Genomic DNA, 18,344 nt, shown 5'->3' on the forward strand with positions numbered 1-18,344 from the left:
GGCAGTCTACATCCCATATCAGTTGAACTCTGTGGTGGACCAACTAAGTAGATCATCTGCAGCTCTATACAAATGGATGTTATAGAGGGAGTGTTTTTTTTTCTTCAGATTTGGTGTCCCATAATTAGTCTGGTTTGCCTGTCTGAGCAACAACGAGCTCAGCACCACACAAAGAGAGCTGGGCAATTGATGTGTTTCCCTTTAAAGGGACTAGCCTGTTTTTCACTGCCTTCCTTCTGAGCCCACTTTCCTGCATGGTGATTCAGAAAACAAGGAAGGAGGAGCCACAAATGTTCTTAATGCACCCTTTTTGTTCAGCATTGGTTCTACTTTCTTATTTAGATCCCGGCTGAAACCTTATAATGGTACCTTTGCAAATGGACATTCTAACTGAGGATAAGGGTGCCTTAATATAAATACCCCAGCCTGTAAACACCGTAACTCATTGCCTTGATAATTTTATCCGTCTTGCCCTTCAGGCAATACTTCACTGAAGATATACTTACTACACTTAAGGGAACTATAAAGTTGGCAGCAAGGAAATCTTATTTAGTCAAGTAGTTGTTTCTATCTGATGCCACAGAAAGGATCAGGACCCTAGCACTGCACCAGTGTTCATGATTCTGCAATACTTAACTGAGCTGTTCAGTACAGGCATGAGTTATATTCCATAACAGTACATTTCTCAACCATTCAGCCTGCACAGCTGTAGAGTGCTCCCAGTGTCCCTGTAGACTGTAAATTTCCTCAAGAGGTTCCTTCATTTGTGACCAGCTAGAAAAGCTGTTACTCCTCCAAGGGACTTCAACTATGTCCTGGAAAGACTGAGTTAGCCCCCTTTTCTGTCCTCTGTCTCAGTCTTTCCTCTTAATATCTGAGTTTGAAAGCTGCTTTATTACTGGCTATTACATCAGTATGAGAATTTCAGAACTAAAAGTTCTTGTATTCGGAAAACCCTTTTTAGTCCTCCTTAAAGACAAGATTTTCTCCTTAAAGACAAGATTTGTCTTCGAATCAACCCCAGCATTTATACCCATATTAAAGACTGAATTCTCCCTCAACCAAACTGTTCAACTCCCCTTTTTTTTCTGTAACCCATAATGCAAGAGATAAAGAATGCTTCATTTTTTGCGCACAGATAACAGACATAACAGTCTAGGTAGAACAAGAGTTTCAGAATATCAGATCAGCTGTTTGTTTCTTTTGTATTTTGTAAGGAGCAGCAGTCAGTTAACTGGCAGACATTTTCTAATTGTCTGGTGCGTTTCATTTTTGTACTATTTGGAAAAGGACTGTGAACATGCATAGCACGAAAGATGTAGCAACCAATCTGTCCTTTTTTTGGGGGGGGGGGTCGTGTACAGGCTCATCTTCTGGCAGCTCCCTGGTTATCAGTCCATGCCTTTTTCTAACACTACAGACTAGACATTGTTTCTAGGACAAGGGCTGCATTTGCAACTACCATTCTATTGCACATGTTCCAACCCAGTCCAACCATTCTTCCCCCTCTCTAGCCTGCCAAGTTTTAGGAATCTTCTTAGTACTGCAGCCATAATATGTACAAAGAACATAATACAGTTGTGTAAGAAATTACCATAGTAGTAGATCTTTGAACAGAACACTGTTGCATTCCTTACTCCCTCCCAGCATCCCAGGTTTTGTGGATTTTTCTGTTTGCAGTCCATGTCCAACCTAGAATATAATGTACTGAAGCCTGATAGCATATCTGACAGATACACGTTTGATTTTACAATCTTTGCTCTTGTGCTGTGCATCCATGGCAAAGTCACGTAACCTCCTTAGTTTGTTTTTGTTGGAGCACATGATTTTGCAAAAAGCAAGGCTTGTAATGAAAGACATGTTAAACTGTTAGTTTTTGGACATGTTTAATTTATTTTCTGCTTTCACCAATCCCTGTTCTCACGTTTGTAGGTTTAATAAGTAATGCATTGATACTGTAGATTTTATGTGACTTGTGCTTTGTCTTCCACCCATCCATTTCCTCAGTTTATTCTTTAAACTATACATACGGATTTTGCTTATTTTTGTAAAGATAAGTTTTTTTCTCTGTTACAAACTGCTTCTTACTTGGTAATTTCTTGCACTGCAGACTGTTCTGGCTTTTATTAATGCATCATACAACTCCTCAACTTTGGTCTTTATGTTGATTGTTTACATTGATAAACACGATCATCTATAGCTTATATATGATTTTATTTGCCTGTGTAAAGAACAAATGGTGAATAAATGTTAAGTTTTTCTGGGCTCAAAACAGTTCCTGTTTCCTGTGTAATTGCTGTTCTTTTTCTCCTGTGTGAGAAAGTGGTTAAATATCTTGAAAAATTTCCCCATTGACAAGAAGAACTGTGGAATACTGTATCTTTTCTAGTTTCTCCGCTATTCCACCTACTAAGAGAAATAAATAGAATTTCTGGATTTAGTGCTTCTTTTTTGGCAAATTGCCTTGTAAATTATCCTTCTGGTTCTTCAGGTACATAAACCGTTGAAAATAAATGTATTTCTTCACTACCTAGTCTTCAAATGTATGTTTACATTGTGACACCATATACTGCATGAACATCTGTCAGAATGCAGAGCAAGAAACATGGGCACTGCAGATGAGCTTTGTTTAGTCAGACTTCCTTTTAGTAGGACTGTGTATATCACATGACTTACAGCTTCCATTAGCTAGGCATTTACATAGTTAAAACTGTAACTCTGTATTGTATGTTTCAAGCAGAAAAAAAATAAAAGGTGCTGTAGTAGTCCTAATAAGTATGCAAGTCAAGCTGGCTACTACTATATTAGAAAGGTGCTTTCACATACCTTTAAATTCAGGCATGATCCAAAAGGAAAATCTTTGTATGGATTTGCATACGCTGCTAAAATGGCCGCTTTTAGCAGTGCTAGAAATTAGATTTCGATATATGTATAAGGTTGTATTTCATAAGAATGAATAATCAAAAGAGTGAAGATTATTTTTATTTTCTATCTGCCTGTTGCTGTGTGTATAAGATCACAGTAGAGTAGAGACTGAGATTTTGCCCTTTTCCTTTTGTTGTATTACCTCTGAGCTGGTATATAATTAGCAGGGGGAATTGCCCCTCCCCTGTATAAAATATACATTTTTTTCTTTTGTGATTCAATCTAAGATAATCAGTCTTTTTTGGTCTGCTCTTTTGAGCATTTGCTGTTTCATTAGGTAGTCGTGTGTAGATTTTGACATAATAGTAATATAATGGATTGTGGTTCCTGCCTATTAGCTAGATTACAGGCATGATAAGAATAGAAAAAATATTCCTTTCTTTGTAGCTGAAAATGTGCACTTAAATAGGTGCAGCATATACTGCAGTATCGTGCTTTAGGCAAGTACTTTGCAACCTCTGTTTGACATTATCCTGTAACGGCAGCTAGTGAGTCTAATACGGTAGAGCATCGATTATCTGAACCTCAATTATCTGATATATCAATTATCCAAACACAGCCTCAAACCCTGTAGTAGTATAAAACTCTGTCTGCCATTACTGACTGTCTGTGTCACTGATTTACCAGAAAATCGCAATTTTAGCAAGGGACAGGCAAGGTTAAAAGGAAATCAGACTCGACTGCAGAATAAAAGATAGTTGAGTGGTACAGTGATAAGTTGTACACAGTCCTTGACCAATAAAACAGTACAGTGTTACAACTGTCAGGAGCTGCTCAATGCCATGTAAGGTTGCTCATAAAGACGTTCTAAAACTGAGAATTTTCAGTTATCAGTAATACATATACATACTGTATCTGTGGGCTAACTTAAAAGAACAGATCTTTAATAAAAACAGTAACCTTACAAATATCAACAAGACTTTTTTCTCAAACCTCTCAGCGACAGACAGAAGTGAAAAGCCTGAGATTTAATCCATATCTAAAGGAAATAATGGCACATGAGTAAAGCAACTCTCCTGGCAGAAGTGAGATGGGACTTCTGTTGGCGGACTTCCATTGATCTGACACTTCCTTCTTGTACTCAGTGGAGCAGCGGTAGTTCATTCATTGCATAACATTAATGTATTTTTGACTGAAACAGGGAGGTTTAGGGTTAGCGTGAGATATCCTTGAGCCACGGGAAGCATCTGTACATGCGGAATTTGGCAAGTTTGGGGATTAGGGCCCTGTAGTCAGGGCATCAAGAGCTTGTTTCATCATCTCAACAGCACTGCCAACATGCCACACAAGTTCAGCCCTAGAGACTTGGTCTTCACCAAAATGAAGGGCAACCCGCACTGGCCGGCTTGGGTGAGTTTCACGTAAACCTTTGCTTAGGGGCAATTGGCAGCTACCTGTGACTGAAAGTTTCTTTGTAGAAAGGTGAGGGGTGGAAGGCAAAACTGTGCGAGTGTTGTGAAGTACTGGAGGTGTGGTGGGAGTTTATGTGCCTTATTGTAGTAACAATGTGTTACTGTACTTATTTACATTTGATAACCCAGTATGTGATTTGGGCAGTGTTCATTTACAGAAAAATGCCTGTGAGAGCATTTGTAACGTACATGATGTACAGTTACCATTTATTTTTGTCCGGTTCAATTATATGTTTGATTATCTGAACAGTTTGGTTATCTGAACTACCCTAGGTCCCAGTTAGTTTGGATAATCGACTCTCTACTATACTATAGAAGTATGCATAATGAATGATCCAATGTTGTCTTTTCTTTCTGGATTCAGCCTGTAGGTTTTGGGATCCAACTCTGATCCGAGGCAGGCCACATTCCATAAACATCAGCCGTCCACCTCCTCCTCCTCTGCTCATAAGCCCGCACTCCTCAGGACTATCCCAGACCTTGTTTGCCACCATTCCTGGATAGCAGAGAGATCGAGTGCTCCTGAATAGGGTCCTAGGATCATAGGAGGTTACTAGATTAATGGCCATGGGGCCCTTACAAGCATAGCCAAGAGTTTATCCCTAAAAAAGAAACCTCACTCAGCACCTGTCTCCCCTGTCAGTGAGGGACACAGATGGAACCCCTGGGACAAATCTGTGGTTTCCCATCCACTCATCATGGTTGTGCTTGAAGAGGGGTCAGCAAGGTGCTCTGTTTGACATGTATGGGAAGCCTATTCCAGAGACTGGGCAGCCTGTAGGAGATAAACCTGTTTCTCCAGCAAGTTTTGTTGATGTCTCGTATTAGATTTAGGCCTTTTGAGTGGGTAATGCTCGAAGAGTTAGACCTATGGATATGGAGCATCTCTAGTAGGGCTGGGTCTTTATCACCTCTGAGCTATCTGTACGATACCGAGTAGAGTGATAGTGATTTGAGCTTATCCGCATAAGACAGTTGTTGGAGGCCATAGATTCTCTTTGTGAGATATTTCTGTGGCCTTTGCAGTTGGTGCAGGTGTTTGGAAAGAGGTACATACCAAATGGGGCATTATACTCCATTATTGTCCTAATGAGGGAGGAGTACAGCAAGGTAATAACCTCCTTTTTTTCTGGGTGCATGTGCCTTTACTTGTGAGATGAACCAAGTAAAAGGCTTTTCTGACCACTGCTGCTACATAATGGCCAAATGCAAGATTGTTGTCAACCTGAGTACCCAGGTTTGTTAGAACAGGTTGTGTGCTTAGGGGAGTGCCATTGATGTGGTAATTAGTAGGGGCTGTATTTGTACCAAATGGTATGATGATACATTTTTTTGTGTTTAACTTAAGGCCATGACTTTGGCGCCAGTCATTTGTTGCTGTGAGACCCTCTTGCAGTATATTAACATCATCTGGGGAGTCAGCAACAGCACCCAACTTACAGCCATCTGCAAGCTTGTTCAGCCACAAGCCTTTTGTCTTTGCCTGGACTTCTGCAAGGTAGATGTCAAACAGTAGGGGTCCCAGGACAGATCCCTGGGGAACACCACTAGTGACAGGTCTGCTGTCAGAGGTGAAGGTGCCTATTTTGACCTTGTGGGTCCTATCGGTGAGCCAGTTAACCACCCACCTGATGAGACAGGGATTTATGCCAAGTTGTGTTAGCTTTTCGATGATGCCCGAGTGGAGGATTGTGTCAAAAGCCTTGGCCAAGTCAAGGTAAGCTGTATGTACTGACTTTCCCTTATCCAGGGCCTTGGTGACAGTCTCTAAGAAGTCAACCAGGTTCAACAGGCAAGATCTGTCCTTGACAGATCTGAACTGGGTGGGGTCAAGTGCTTGGAGACTGCCTATGTCCTTGTTAGAGATCCATAAAAATACGCTCCATGGCTTTATAGATCAGACTTGTCAAACTAACTGAAACAGGGAGGTTTAGGGTTAGCGTGAGACATCCTTGAGCCACTGGAAGCTGAGTAAGCGAACATCTGTATATGCAGAATTTGGCAAGTTTGGGGATTATGTCAAGCTAATGGTGCAATAGTTTCCAGGGTCAGTAGTGGCACCACCTTTGTGCAAGGGGATGACAATGGCAGTTCTCCACTCTGCTGGAATGAAGCCTGTACTTAGGCTGTGGTTGAATAGGGTGCTCAATGGCGAAGCTAGTTCTTGCTGGAGATGGTGTAGCATACAGCCTGGGATACTATCAGGTCCCATGGAAGTTGTATTCTTTGCCTTGGATAGGGCCTTTTGATCTATGAAGATATGAGGTGCGGGACAAGTATCGGGGATGTCATATGGGCATTTGGGGGGGGATATGGGGTGAAGTTTGCATTGAACCTGTCTGCCAGCAGGTGGACCAAGTCAGCAGGATCAGTGTAAGTGGTACTGTTAAGTACCAATTCTGAACAAACCTAGGCTTTGCTGTGGAGGTTCCTGAAGTAACTGACGAAGACCTTGTAGTTTCCTTTTGTTTCAGAGGCTAGTTTCAATCATTACTTGACTTTGGAAGTTTTTACTAGTGATCTAATTTGCTTGTTGAGGCTGAGGAGGGAGGTTTTCCACTTTGGAATTTGTTCCTTTTTACCCTTGGAAAACAGTTTCTTCGTTTTGTTGTAAAGTCTGTTGATAGAGGATGTCCATCAGACAGGTTTGTGTTTCCTTGAGGAGCAGGTTTTAGTTCTGTTGGGTATGGCTGAGTCCATGCAGTTGTACAGCTGCTTGTATACTGCATTGGTGTAGTGTTCAGCATAGTTGTCTGCTCCCTCTTGGGGGGGGGGGGGTGATGCTACAGATACCCTCCATTAGGAGGTTGTAGTCAGCTTTTGAGAAGAGTTTCTACCTGGTTATGACTGGGGAGGGGGACTGGGTGGGATAGAAACTTTGAATGAGACAGACTGATGATCTGATCTCCCTAGGGAAGAGCATACTGTGGTAGTGGTGCAGTGGTTGCCCATGTTGGTAAGAACCAAGTCCAGAATGCTATCTCCCCTTGTGGGAGATGAGACGAGCTGGTCTATTGCGTTAGAACTGATGAAGTCAAAGAATCATAGGGTGATTCACCCAGTTTATGACGGGGTAATTGAAGTCACCAAGGATCAGTGTGTTAGGGATCTACCTTGATGGAGTCAAGTAGGTCCAGGTAGGAGGAGTGGGTGTCCTGAGTCATGGAGGGGGGGGGGGGTGTATAGCTATCTATAACTTGGATGGGTGGCTTGCCAACTGTCAGTTGCACCTGGAGTAATTCCAGTGTGTCATGCTGGCAAACCAGTCTGGAGGTGTGCCTGCCCTTAATAAAGATAGAGACTCCACCACCCTTGGTCTTCCCGACCTCATTTTGGGGTCAGAATGTGTGGAATGAGGTGTAGTCTGGTAAGGCAAGGGTGCTCTCTGCAGCAGTGAACCAAGTTTCCATGACTGCAGAGACATTGTTGTCTTCCAGTGAGAGGAGAGGAGAGCCTCCAGTGAATACATTTTCAGGTTAATGCTCCTAGCACTAATCAGCATGAGCTTCAATTTGCTTTTCAACAGATCATTTGTGTTGGAAAATGTGTCTGTGGGACATTGCCTAAAAAGGCACAATGGGGGAAGCAAGAGCCTTGGCCAGGATCCAGAATCCCAGGGATGAGAGGTGGAGGCTATCTCTGGCAAAGCTTCGAGCCCTGTCAACCATGTCATCCCAGGCAGGTGGTGTATCCTTTTTTTCTAGTTTTTAGCTGGGTTTTTGTGTGTGTGTGTTTGTGTGTGTTTGTGTGTGTGTTTGTGTGTGTGTGTTTGTGTGTGTGTGTTTGTGTGTGTGTGTTTGTGTGTGTGTGTTTGTGTGTGTGTGTTTGTGTGTGTGTGTTTGTGTGTGTGTGTTTGTGTGTGTGTGTTTGTGTGTGTGTGTTTGTGTGTGTGTGTTGGTGTGTGTGTGTTGGTGTGTTTGTGTGTATAGTATGCTTGGATAGATTAGGTAAGTTGGTTAGGTTTTTAAGTAGGATTCTGTTAGTTTTTTTGCCCTGCCTTTGTACTTAACTGTAAGTTAAGTTTTTTGCATAGGGTGTATAATGTGATTGGTTTTTACTCTGGTATTTTTTTTGTTCCTTAGTGTTTGTGTGGTGTTGATTATGGAGAAGGGCTTTAAGAAATGTTTGGATTATGGGTGCAAACTCCACGTCCAAGGTGCACATGACTTGTGTGTTTATTGTTTAGGGGCTGTCCACTTCGACTCCCCTTGCTCAATCTGTGAGCCATTTGACTTATGTGCTGTGAATAAGAGGAGAGGCAAGCTGGTTTTTAAAGGACTTCTGCTGGCTAGTGAATTCTCTTTGGCCTCCTCTGGCTAGTTAGTTTTCTTTGGCCTCCAGGTATAAATTGGATCAGGGTCATCTAAGTTTCAAGGACCCCAAGGCTAACGAGGACTGAAAACATTAATTTCCCTCTTCTGGTTCCTCTGTTCTATCTAGGCTGAAGGTTCCAAGGCCCCCGGCTTCGCTTCCCCTGTGGCTTCATCTCCTTCGTTGGCTCTGACCCTTTGGGACCCATCACCTTTGGTGCCAGTTGTGGAAAAGGCTGCTTCTCCTGCCATCATTGTTGCATGTCTCTCCCTATCAAAGGGTGCTGTGTCAGGTAGAACCTTTTTACCTTTTTTCTCCGTCTGCCCAGTGGGTGTCCTCATTGGAGCCCCCCCCCCCCCCAAGATCTGAACTTGTTCGGTCCAGATTTTGCCATCGGTGCCCCCTGTCCTGTAACTGGGTCACAAAGCCTCCTTCAATGGCTGTGTCAATTCAGTTATCCTGGATGGTTGCGAGTTTAGGACGTGCTGAGTTGGAACAGTTGATGTGGTCCTTTTTACAGGTGCAGATTCAATTAAGACTCATCCCCTCTGCTTCAGGCTCTCAGCCCGAAACTTTGGCACCATTACAATGGTTTCCTCCCTCGGTACCATTGGCTGTTGCCACTCTCCTACTTTGGACAAAATAGAAGGGTCGTCATGGGTTCTGTTGCAACAGCTTTATTATATGCGAACACATCATGATAGAAGTTTACTGACTTTACGTAACTTTTTATACAAACTAACTACTGCAATCATACATGCTCACTCTGACTGCACTCTCAAAATGGCACTGTGAATAGCACATGCCCAGTATTTATATGTGCACGTTCAGTCCTTGATATGCTTCTTAAAAGATACAGCACATACACTCTGATCTACATCCTCCATATTTGAGAAATAGATCATGCAACATTATGAATCTATTTGGCATGCAGATAATACAAGTAGTTCTTTGTCATGCAGTTATACAAGACCTGTATATATACAGTTATGCCCATGTTGCTGTGTATTTCACACTGGGCCTGGAAATTTGACAATATTGTGTGACAAAAAAAAATGGGAATTAGGTTTAGCAACTGGAGCTGTCTCTACAGAATGTTCAACCTTGTTAGTATTTGGAACATCCTCAGGAATGGAAGTAGAGGTTGAAACACACTTTGGAATGGTAACAAGGTTTGGTTCGCTTTGAGATCTAGAGGCTGTATCACAGGAACAATGCTGTAATGATTATTCTGGTGCAGGAAGATGATGTCTGCGATTTCTCCTGTACTCCACACCCTCAGATTCTACAAGGTAGGATCTCGGCTCGGTACATATACCTGTAACCTGACCAATCCAGTTGAAACCTTTCACTGTTTGTGTTCTCATGGTCTCTCCTTCCCTCAATGGATGAAGAAATCTGCTCAATTTATCATAATTGGACTTCTGGATAGAATGATTCCTGAATAATTGAGCCTTGATGGTTCTGTTGTTCTTAGCTTTAGGCCTCAATAAACTGGAACTAAAAGGTAGCATCATTCTGGTTTGTCTGGATAGAAATCTTTGAGCAGGTGAGCCAAGTATATCATCATTGGGTATGTTTCTGAGGTTAAGTAAATTCAAAAAGATATCTATATTGTCATGCTTTGACCTTTCAAGTAATTGCTTTGCACTGTGCACTGCACGTTCAGCTAGCCCATTTGACTGTAGATATTCAGGACTGCTAGTTACATGTACAAAGTCCCATTCTCTTGCAAGTTTCTGAAATAACCGACTAGTAAATTGGGTACCTTTGTCAGAAATAACTGTGAGGACTACCATGGACTTGAGAAATGATGTTTCAACTTGGTAATAACAGTAGTGGATGTTAGATTAGGTAGTAACTCCATCTCATACCAATTCGAATAGGAGTCCACCAATACTAAGTAGTGTTGATTCTCCCACTTGAAGATATCTATGGCTACTGTTGACCAAGGTAGTTCAGGAACTTGACTTAGCTGAAGTGGTTCTCTTTGCAAATGCGATCTAGTACCATTGCATACTGAACAGTAAGAAAGTACTTTATCAATGCCTTTCAGTAATGAAGGCCAAAAAACTAGCTCTCTTAGTAGATGTGGAACCTGGGTGACCACGATGCAAAATCTAGATATATTCTTGTTGTAAGGAAGCAGAAACAACAATTTTAGGACCTTTGAAAATAATGCCATCTTCCATCAAAATTTCATCTCTGTTAGGAAAATAGGTTTGCACTTCAGGTGGTACACTAGATTGCTCTAACGACCATCCAGCATTAATGTAGTGATTGAGGTTTTGCAAAATTGGATCAGTCTTTGTATGATCTCTCAGCTCATCAAGTCTACTAGTAGAGAAATTGTGCACTGTCATCACATCAAAGCCAAAATTCTCTGCATTAAGCTGTTCTGTCATATTTCTGGGCAATCTGGATACAGTATCAGCCAGATAAAGTAGTTTGCCTTTTGTATAGACCATTTTTAAGTTGTACTTTTGCAATCTGAGCATCATTCTTTGTAGTCTTGCTGGAGCTGAATGCATAGGCTTCTTTAGAATAATAACTAGAGGTTGGTGGTCTGTTTCAATCTGAATAGCTCGACCATAGATATAATTATGAAACTTTGAATATGCAAATACTATTGCCAGAAGTTCTTTTTCAATTTGAGCATATTGCATTTCAGTTTGGGTAAATGTTCTAGATGCATAGACTACTGGTCTGCCCTCCTGAAGAATAACTGGCCAAGACAAATTTTGAAGCATCACAGGAAAGAGTGATTGGTTTATTTTACAGTATAATATGTTAATGTAAGTGGGGTGGCAGTTTTCTGCTTAAGGTCTTCAAATGCCTTCTGGTGCTGTTCTAACCATGACCATGTAACATTTTTGCACATCAGCTCTCTTAAAGGTACTGTCAATTCACTGAAGTCTGGTATAAACTTGCCTAAATAGTTGACCATGCCTAGAAAACACTGTAGAGCTTGAATGTTGTCTGGTGCCGACATCTCAAGAATAGCTGCTTGTTTGGTCGGGTCTGGTCTCAAGCCAGTACTGGTAAATAAATGACCTACATGTGTAATTTCTGGTAGTCTGAATTTGCACTTCAGAGGATTGAGCTTCAAGTTTACTTCACATGCTCTGTCTAGAACTCTCTTTAGGTTTCTGTCATGCTCTGCTTCACCATTGCCTCCAGCCAATAAATCATCTACTATTATGGCACAAGGATAACTCCCCAAAATTTGCTCCATTGTACACTGGAAGACCTCCGTTACAGAATTTATTTCAAATGGCGTCCTTGGGAATCTACATCTGCCAAATGGGGTACCAAAAGTGGTTAGTAATGTGGATTTGTGATCAAGCATCACTTCCCAAAATTAACTTTTTTGTATCCAAGACAGAAAAAAATATGGCATTCGGTATTAGAGCTGCAACCTCTTTGACTGTACTTATTGGATGATGCTCTCTCTTTAATGCTTTGTTCAGATCTCTTGGGTCAATACATATGCTGATTTCATCTGATCCTTTTTTGTGAGCTGCTACCATAGACGACACCCATTCAGTTGGTTCTGTAACTGGACAAATTACATCTTGCTGTACCATTTAATCCAACTGAGCCTTAACTTTATTCTGTTTGGCTATTGGAACTCTTCTTGCTAGTCTTGACTACTGGAGTGACCTCTAGGTCTAACTTCATGGAATACACAACTGGAAGTTTGTCCAATTTGTCATTGAAAACATCGGCATACTCCTGAGAAAATGGCTTCAGAAATATTGGAACTAGAATATTCATTTATGTGATGAACTTCTTTGGTATAAGAAAGCAGATTAATTCTCAAACTGTCTTTGAGACCCAATAATGACTGTACTGGTTTTCAGACTACATAGAATAACAAGCTGTAACAGTTCTTAGCCAAATAACATGAAAACATCACTGAGCATTTGGTCTGAATTTCTTCACCTCCATAAGCAACAAGTTTCACATTACAGGCCACATTGAGTTGCTCATCAGTTCTCACTTTAGCAAATGTGAATGCTGATATAACATTACACTTTGAACCAGTGTCTACTTTAAGCTCTTTGGATTTACCACTGATCTGGACTGTAAAAAAACACTTCACTCTTCACCAGTAAATTCACTGCATCAGCTCCAACAATTACTGAAACACCATCTACATAAAAAGTGGACTGCTGTAACTCTACTTGATTGATTTGCTTTTTGTGCGACCCTGCTTAACAAATGTGTGGGGTTTGTTTGATTTGCAAAACTTTTGAAAATGGTTCCATTTTTTACACTTGTGACATTGCTGACCAAATGCTAAGCGTTTTTCTCTTTTAGACTCGTGATTGGCTCCACAGTTGCGATAGTTAACATTGAAGCTGGACTTGAGCTTTGCTAATTCACATTTGTGCTGCACTGAGCATGCTCCTTTAACTGAACTAGTCTTAGAACTTGCTGGAAAACATAAATGGTTTCCCTGGTGAACCAGCAGGGTTGCGGCTGCCATGTGCTTTGGCCTACTTCTGTTTGCCATGTGTTGCATGCTGTCTACATTTTATTCTGGAGCCTACTGAAACCATGCTCTTGTCACTTGCAAGTGTACTTGTGTGTTTTTCTGTAACTTCATGGATTTGACAAATCTCAATGGCTTTACTCAATGTTAAATCACTTTCATGAAGCAAAATCTTTCTCACAGCAGCACTGTTAATACCACACATGAGCCTGCCTTCTATTAACTCATCTTAGTAATCAGACACACATTTTGGCTTTGTTTCTCGGGTCAGTTGTATATGCTCTCATGTAAAATGATCTCTCATGTAAAACAAATGCCTCTCTAAAGTAATATTTGTCTGGGGGTTGCACATTTCTCTGAATTTGCACTTCAAACACTCTGGGTCTTCCCTTGCTTCAGCCTGTACAACAATATGACAATTTTCACCTTCTCCCTCGTGTATTGCTGGTGCACATACACGAATGAATGCTGTCTTTCAGTGGCCTCTGACCCAGCTAGGTTTAGCAAAATGAATGCCCTGGTGCATGCATCTTTGAATAAGCTGCATGCATAAAGATATCGTACTCTTGCTCAAATATTTTCCAGTTCTCTGCAATATTCTGATCAAAAACAAGTGGTAAGGGCTTTTGAAATCTGTCTGCCATATTAACACATACTAGTGAAGGGTTTTACAAATAAGCATAAACACATACACATACAGGGTCTGTATCATAACAACGAATGATCAAATGATCGAATGCTGTTGTATTGACCCCTAAACATCGAATTGTCAAAACAGCGAACCGCCAGAACAGCAATTTTTTTTTGCAGAGAAGAACAAGGACCTCAGGCTAGTTTTGCATTTGAGCAGGTTGAAATGCTCCGTCAAGCAGACCAGATTCAGGATGGTCACGGTGCAGTCCATTTTACCCTCAGGATGACTGGATATGCTGTATCAACTTCAAGGAAGCCTAGCACCATATAATTGTGAGGTGATCCAGAAGGTTGCTGTGCTTCCAAATGGGAGCCAATCACAATCTGATTGAAGTGCTGCCCTTTGAGCTCACCATTGCCCCCCCCCCCCCCCAGATGTTCACCAATTGTATGGTAGTAGTGGCAGCCTGGCTCAGGCTGCAGGAATTTCAGGTCTTTCCTTACCTGGACGACTGTCTCCTGACTGCCTCCATGTGGACATTGTTAATCAGAGTCCGGAACACCTTACTCCAGCTGTGCAGCTCCTTAGGAATCAGTCAACTGCTAGAAATCCAGTCTTCTTCATGTGCAGTCAATAGAGTGTATGGATTGACACTTGATACAGTGACTCGGATCACACTGCTGCCACCCTCCAGAGTTAGTCCTACAGGGTCTTGCTTCTTCATTACTGTCATGCCTGAAACCTCCAGCTCCCCTAGTTCTCAAGCTTTTGGGGCATATGGTGGCCACCATTTGTTTGGTTCCTCTTGTGAGGTACTATGTGTGGGTTCTGTAGTAGATGTTGGAGGTGCAATGGTGTTATCTGACACACCTGCAGGAGTTTTCAGTTGCATTGACAGAGGTCTGTCATATCAAATCAGGTGCTGGATGGAGTCTCCATTGGCAGGTACCGGGAGACCATTCATTCTTCCCCCTCCTCTGTGCACAATCACCATGGACTCCTGTCTAAGGTAAACCAAATGCTAGTGCTACTAGAGGTCTGGCTGCTTCTACAGTTTTTTTCTACAGAGCTGCCTTGGATGAGATTTGTGCAGCTGCTACCAGGGTGGGTCCTCACCTTTATGTCCCATTGCAAACTGGAAATTCAGTCCAGGTCTAAGGCTTCCTTTGGTTCCACCATATGCAATATCCTTCTGTGAGAATACCCTAAGGTTTACTTGGCTGGGGACTCTGTCCCACAGGTTGAATACAGATGGAAAAGATAACACCAGATAAAGTTTTGTACTTACCATAATGATAGAACCATGTTTCTCATGCCATCTAGTTCAACCTTCCCTCCTAGTGACTTCTACTTTTTAGTAAGCCTCTTTAATGTGAAATGACTGAGTCAGAGAGATCTTTCCTCTTCCCTTCTGTGTCTGGGTCCTTCATATATTTTCTTCATGGAATTTGGGCATTGTCATTTTGGGGTAGTATGGGGCAAATTTGATCTGTTGTTTAGTAGTCTGAACAGTTAGATAATGGAAAACATTTTCTTTTCTGTGTAATGGATTCCACAAAAATCACCACAAGCAGTACTGTGTACAGTAATGACTACATTTTCATTTAACAAACAGTTATATAGAAAGTTTTTTTTCTGCATTTTAGACACATTTTGCAACTTTAGAGTTAACAAAAATCACAGTACATCTTTAACTGAAATCTCCAAGTCTGCTATTTCTGGAAAAAAAAACGTGATTTATGGTGTTGATGTTGTCTGTGTTTATGCAGGCACTCACCCCATCTTCAGATGTAGGTATGTTTTCTTGTTAAATTCCTAGTGTGCTTGCCAGTCAACAGGTTGGGGGAAAGTTTGTAATTCGAGAAGTCTGGGCAGAGCAAAACATTGCTCCCAAAAGCATTTGAACCAAGAAGGCGGTGCACAGAAATCTCATTTGGTAAGCTTTATTAGAATTTATCAGGAAAACCATTCCAGACCAACAAATTGGTCAGAAGGGGGTAAGGGTAATGAAAAATCATCTGTAAATCATAATCATATAAGAGGACAACATCATTTAAAAAACTCTTACAAATGGGATATCCATTTATGGCAAATAATTCTATTTATTGCTTTTTGTGTGCTTTTCTAGTTTCATTGTGGGTTGAAAGTGCTTGCAGTTCACAATGACTCCAAGGGATTTTAAGATAACCTGAGACATGTCCATGAAAATCCTAGCTGTTTAAGATAATACTCAAATTGCCTCAATGGCCAAAATGATCTTTCCGAATCTTTGTATTCATGTTTATTTATTTATTTATTTTATTTTATTTTACATTTGTTGACTGGGCTAGTCCAACTGGATATATGTCCATTTTCAGCAGAGGCCTGGTGAGAAAAGCTCCACATGCAAACATTAGTAAGAACAGGTACAAATTAAGCATATATAATAGTATATACACCAAAACACATTCGATATTAACTAAAAAAACAGAAGACAAGAAATAAAAAGTGTGTTTTGGTTAATATTTCTTAAGATGTCACGTGACTGCATGCTACAGCTGTTCTGTGAAAGTAGCACAGAGAGAAACATCATACTTAGATTTGTATTATCATATTGCAAAATATAGGCTTTATTTTTATGAAGGGTGTACAGGTTGAGCCAGAGCATATACTGAAAGGAGTTATGGTGTGAAGCAGGGAACATACACAAGACATCAGTGCACATTGTAGACTGTTTAATAGTGCATTTGCTTGATTTTACTTTTGAAAACTTTTTCATTAAGTGCAGGAAGTAACAACTTTGCTTTGTCTCTTGTAGGTTGCTCAGACATGGACTATGCTTAGAATTATTTACTCAGGTCCTGGAACCATTGCATCTGCAAACATGAATCACAGCATAGGAAAGGGCACTTCCCTTCCACTTATTGGCAGGTAATAACCCACAAATATTTTTACTTTTCCTTTCTTCTTCATAGTTAGAGATTTTTCTGTAAACAGTATAGTAGTAGTCTTCTTTATTAATCATTCTATCACAATAAAATAAGATTCCTTTTTCCTTTTGGTGTACTCTTCATAATTCTTAAGGTTGAGCATGGCTGCTTAATGATTGCTTCTTTATTTGTTGACTGAGTAAGCAGATTGTTATAAGACCCTTTTTAAGCAATGACCTGGGTCAGAGGGCATATTGCTGACTAGTAGTTCATGAGCAAGTATGGCAACTAACCATAGTACCACTGCTGCCTTAATTTCCTTTCTTAACATCATTTGCCAAGAGATAAATGAAAAGAAATTTCTTACCCATTTTCTGTTATCTTTTGAAAGCATTCAATGCTTTTTCCATCCAGAATTAATCAATACTTTTTACTGCCTAGGTTTCTCCTACTCCTCAACTTGTTTACTAGCTAACTCACCAACTGAACACAAGCAGTCGAACAACACATAACCTTCTCTGCATACTTACTGGTGTTTCACAAAGGTCTATCCTTGAACTGTTTTATTGAACTTGCTCATTAATAAATTTACCATGGCCCCATCTCGTGCTGTTTTCTGTTGTGATATGAAACTAGCAAGGGGTAAGCCTTTGAGGGGATGATCTGATTTGTGTTATGTTTCCTAAATGAAAAAGCTTAAATGTTACTTGCTAAGAAGCTAGATAACACTTTCTGGCTTTTGCCTTAGATGTGTCCTTCTGCTAAAATGCTTAATGATGTGTTGTCAGGATAAAAGGCAATGGTGTGCTCCATTAAAGTGGACAGAGTTTAAATAAAATGCCATTTTAAAATTTAATAAGGAGAAACCATATTTGACAGCATAAAGGGATAAAGCTGTGACTGTGACTCGGGTGATAAGAGTTTGATTAGTGGTTTAGGCACCTATTGAGGATAGCACAGAGCAGGGGATAGTGAAGACGTCTTGCCTGCTCACTTTTCCTGGAGGAGAGGGGATGGAGATGGCATGAAGGTGGGTAGTAGGTTATTTGTCAGAATCCTGGTGGGGACATAGAGTGAAAGCCATGATGTATGTTCAGGTTGGTGTGGGAGACTCTAGGGCCAGGCAAAGTAGAGTCAGAGAGGCCATGCTTTATTGCCCACCCAGCCTAGGAGGAATGATGGTAGGACACTGAGATAAGGCTGTAACCCAAGCAGGCAACCCATGTTTGGTAACAGCAGTGGTGTCTTCCATACACCCATGCTTTTCATGGAGAATTCCATAAGACATCACCATCAAAGGGGAAGCTGGTGACCCCAGTACAGAGGGGCTAAACACTTTGTACATGGGCCAGAAAAAAACATAATCAAGGTTGGATGGAATGTAGGGAACCCATGCTGCAACAGAGAAGCACCCTATTCCAAGTAAGACGATGGCGAAAAAAAGTTTGCTAAAGGCCATAGATAGATCGAGGTCTTTCTAGTATCCAAAAATACTGGTGACTACAGTCCATTCTTCAGGATGAACCACTTCATTTTTGTAAGAAAAATTCCAAATTTTTACCTTGTAGATACCACAACATCCTTTGGGGATGTATTGCCTAAATGTTGTGGATGCTTTCCCTTCACGTGGAGATCAGGAAGTTTCATTGCATTAT

The 18,344-nt window shown here is 41.0% G+C and overlaps 1 protein-coding gene across 1 annotated transcript in view; it reads left to right on the top strand.

Annotated features, from left to right (window-relative positions):
- WDR24 (WD repeat domain 24) overlaps positions 1-18,344 on the top strand; it is a 640,974-nt gene that overhangs the window by 171,081 nt on the left and 451,549 nt on the right. Inside the window, exon 5 of the mRNA XM_044070612.1 lies at positions 16,578-16,690. Within this exon, the coding sequence (XP_043926547.1) occupies positions 16,578-16,690 (113 nt within the window). The remainder of the gene's footprint in view (positions 1-16,577; positions 16,691-18,344) is intronic.

The sequence above is a fragment of the Protopterus annectens genome, chromosome 4.part1 (assembly GCF_019279795.1).
Source record: "Protopterus annectens isolate FY-2018-M chromosome 4.part1, PAN1.0, whole genome shotgun sequence".
NCBI classification, from domain to species: domain Eukaryota; kingdom Metazoa; phylum Chordata; order Ceratodontiformes; family Protopteridae; genus Protopterus; species Protopterus annectens.